Below are 2768 nucleotides of genomic sequence, written 5' to 3'. Positions count from 1 at the left end.
GAAACGCACTATTTTTTTTTTTTTTTTTTAATACTCTTTTCACCAATATATATATATATAACATTCTAAACCGTGTATTTCAAACCCTTCGCTCGTAATCGGTTTAATAATAATTAATCGAAATAATTCCACGTTGTAATAATTGAATGGATTATTAACCGAATTTGCTAATTTCGTTATTAATAAATTACAGTGTATTTCATACAGGACGCATTGAATTCGTAACCTAATTTGTAATTTCGATACGCGTTTAATTCTTGTCGGCGTTTGAACGAGAATCGAAGAATCGAAGAGAAAAAACAATTTTTATCCTTTAGACATTCCTTCTTAAAGGATAAACAGCGTTACAAGAAGAAGAGTATGGATCAATATTAAGAAACTTGTGTGTCACGGCGCAGCTACGTCTAGGCGCAAGACTGATCGTCGCTCTCGAGTCCGGAAGAAATTAAGTTAAGCCATGACGGAGTGGGACCCATGAGGGAAATAGGGCTGAAGGAGAGAGAGAGAGAGAGAGAGAGAGGAGGAGAGGTTGGGTCGGTCGAACGAGAGTTGAGGGAATAAAAAGGGCTCTCTTACCATTCAGCACGTGGACCATCACGCTGGCTGGATTCGCGTTGCTGGGAATGCAGGTGTAATTTCCGCTGTCGGTCAATCTGGCTTGTGTCACCAGAAGTCTGCTCGTCGTGCCGCTTTCCGTCTTCTCCGTCTCCAAGGAAACCCCGCCCCTACGGTGAACGCTGAATTATCAAAGATACTTTGCTTCTGTGCACACACGTTGTAATTTGTTAAAAAGGGAACTTAACTGTCTCTAAAGGGTGCACCAACTGCCCATTTGCTGCTCGTCTTGCCGTCGCGAGATGCATCGACACGCGTTCTCGAGTTCGACTCTGATTCGACACGCTTCGAAGGGTACAACCGAGTTTCATCCTTTCCAACTTCTCCTTCTCACCTATTTCCATACGGATTCGCGAGACAAAGCGATCATCTTCCAACCGATTGGAGATCGCGAGAAGACGTTGTCGATGTTCGAATAACAAAACATTCTCCGAAATAAATAGGATCTTTACGATTCCTCTAATTTTTCACGATGATGGAAAAAGATGGAAGGGATAGGGATGGTGCATCACGTTCGATGCATCTCTTTCTCACAACGTGCACCAGCGATAATCGTAACGCAAGGCAATCGAACGGAAGGGAAATTTTCTCGCCTCCTCTGCCTCCCAGTTGGCGAGGGATGCACGGTGGCGAGGGGTGAGGGACATTTACGGGGAAAACTCGAGAACTTGATTCTCGTGGCTTGTACCTGGGACTGTCGAAATCCACCACATCTCCTCCGTGATGCCACGAAACGCTGCTGGGCGGCGTACTTTGCACATTAACGGTGCACGTGAGGCTTATCGTGCTACCCTTCTTCACGTACACGTCTTCCGGGCCCACGATTTTCGCCTGAGCGGCTGCAACACACATCGGAAATCGGCCGTTTAAACACTCTGCTCTCGATCCCGTTTAAAATTTCGTTTATTCGCTCTCTCTCTCTCCCTCCCTCTCTCTTTCTCTCTTGGAATAATTTCTGCTCTCTCTGTTTTTTTCTCTCTATCCCGTGAATCTCAGAGATTCCTTTTAAAAACGTTTTCGTTTTTCGCCCGATGAAGAAACGTCGAATTTGCAAAACGCGGTTCGATATTTGAAACTGGCGTACAACGATTTCGAGCGTAAAGAGGCTCGATATATTCCACGTGTTTCTCGCGTGAACGTGTTTAGCGGTTACGTGGTAATTAGTGTAATGGACGTATTAACTAGTAAATCACGCGTCTATTTATGGAAACGTCGCCATTTAGAATTCCATGAAATTATTTCGAAAACCGATCTGGTATAATGGCGCGTAATCGGTTTCGTATTATAAGATCCGGTATCAAATTGCGGCGAATAAACTTAAATTCGGTGTGTGTGTGGGTGGGTGTGTGTACACGTGTGTATGTAATACTGTATGCAAATGCCGGCGGCCGAGTATCCGCCAAGTTGGTGGCTGTGCTCGTGACTAACATTCGAAACGAATTTCGAGCAAGTTTTAATGGAACTTCGAGGCTCGAGGCCGGGCGAAAACGAAAATAAAAGGAAAAAACTATCCAAGTCGAAACTTACGTTGTTGCCGTGAATATTTTAATTGCCACGGAAGTGAGGCTAGAGCAAGCTGAGTCAGGCTTTGTGTACGTAAAGCGCGTTCATCGAAAGTAAATATTAATCACGTTGCCGTGTTCTGTGGATTGAAATTTCTAAGAACCTTATTTAACAAAAACAAAAGAAAACAAAACAAAAAGTATTCCGATAACGTAACGTGATATTTCGATCTAATAATTTCGAATATTATATTCTCTGTATAATAAAAATTAAATCAGATTTTTCATCACGAAAGTTCAAATACGAAAGTTACTTCGCGAGTTTATTCTCATACGAATTTTGTTTCTCTGATATCGAAATAGAAAAATTAAAAAAATCATGATTGTATGCCAAGAATATTATATTCTTCGTCGAAAAAAATTTTTTTTATTAATTCTACACATTTTATTTATAACAGATTATCAGAATACTCGGCGATCCTGTTAAAAAAACAATAATGTTCTTATATTTCAATCACTGGTAGTTGTTACAATTTCTACGTAGTTTTTGACAATGAATCGAGACCATGCCAAATGCCACGCGAAATACCATTCGTGCCATGATAAATGCACCAAACCTCTCCATTTATATGCTTTTTCTCTCGATGCAAT

General features: G+C 41.5%; 1 protein-coding gene across 8 annotated transcripts in view; it reads right to left on the bottom strand.

Moving 5' to 3' along the window:
• The window catches only part of LOC102674514 (basement membrane-specific heparan sulfate proteoglycan core protein-like), a 126848-nt gene that overhangs the window by 3588 nt on the left and 120492 nt on the right, over positions 1-2768 (bottom strand). For 5 of the 8 annotated variants that reach the window (XM_031515194.1, XM_006609555.2, XM_031515195.1 and 2 more), the window contains 2 exons: positions 1304-1454; positions 577-737 (listed from right to left, as the gene is read on the bottom strand). In XM_031515194.1, coding sequence (XP_031371054.1) covers positions 577-737; positions 1304-1454 — 312 coding nt within the window. The remainder of the gene's footprint in view (positions 1-576; positions 738-1303; positions 1455-2768) is intronic. The other 3 variants (XM_006609554.2, XM_006609557.2, XM_031515198.1) reach the window with 2 other exon arrangements.

This window comes from Apis dorsata, unplaced genomic scaffold, assembly GCF_000469605.1.
Source record: "Apis dorsata unplaced genomic scaffold, Apis dorsata 1.3 scaffold_58, whole genome shotgun sequence".
Classification (NCBI taxonomy): Eukaryota; Metazoa; Arthropoda; class Insecta; order Hymenoptera; family Apidae; genus Apis; species Apis dorsata.
The sequence above is the reverse complement of the archived record's forward strand: the minus strand, read 5'-3'. Positions and strand labels throughout refer to the sequence as shown.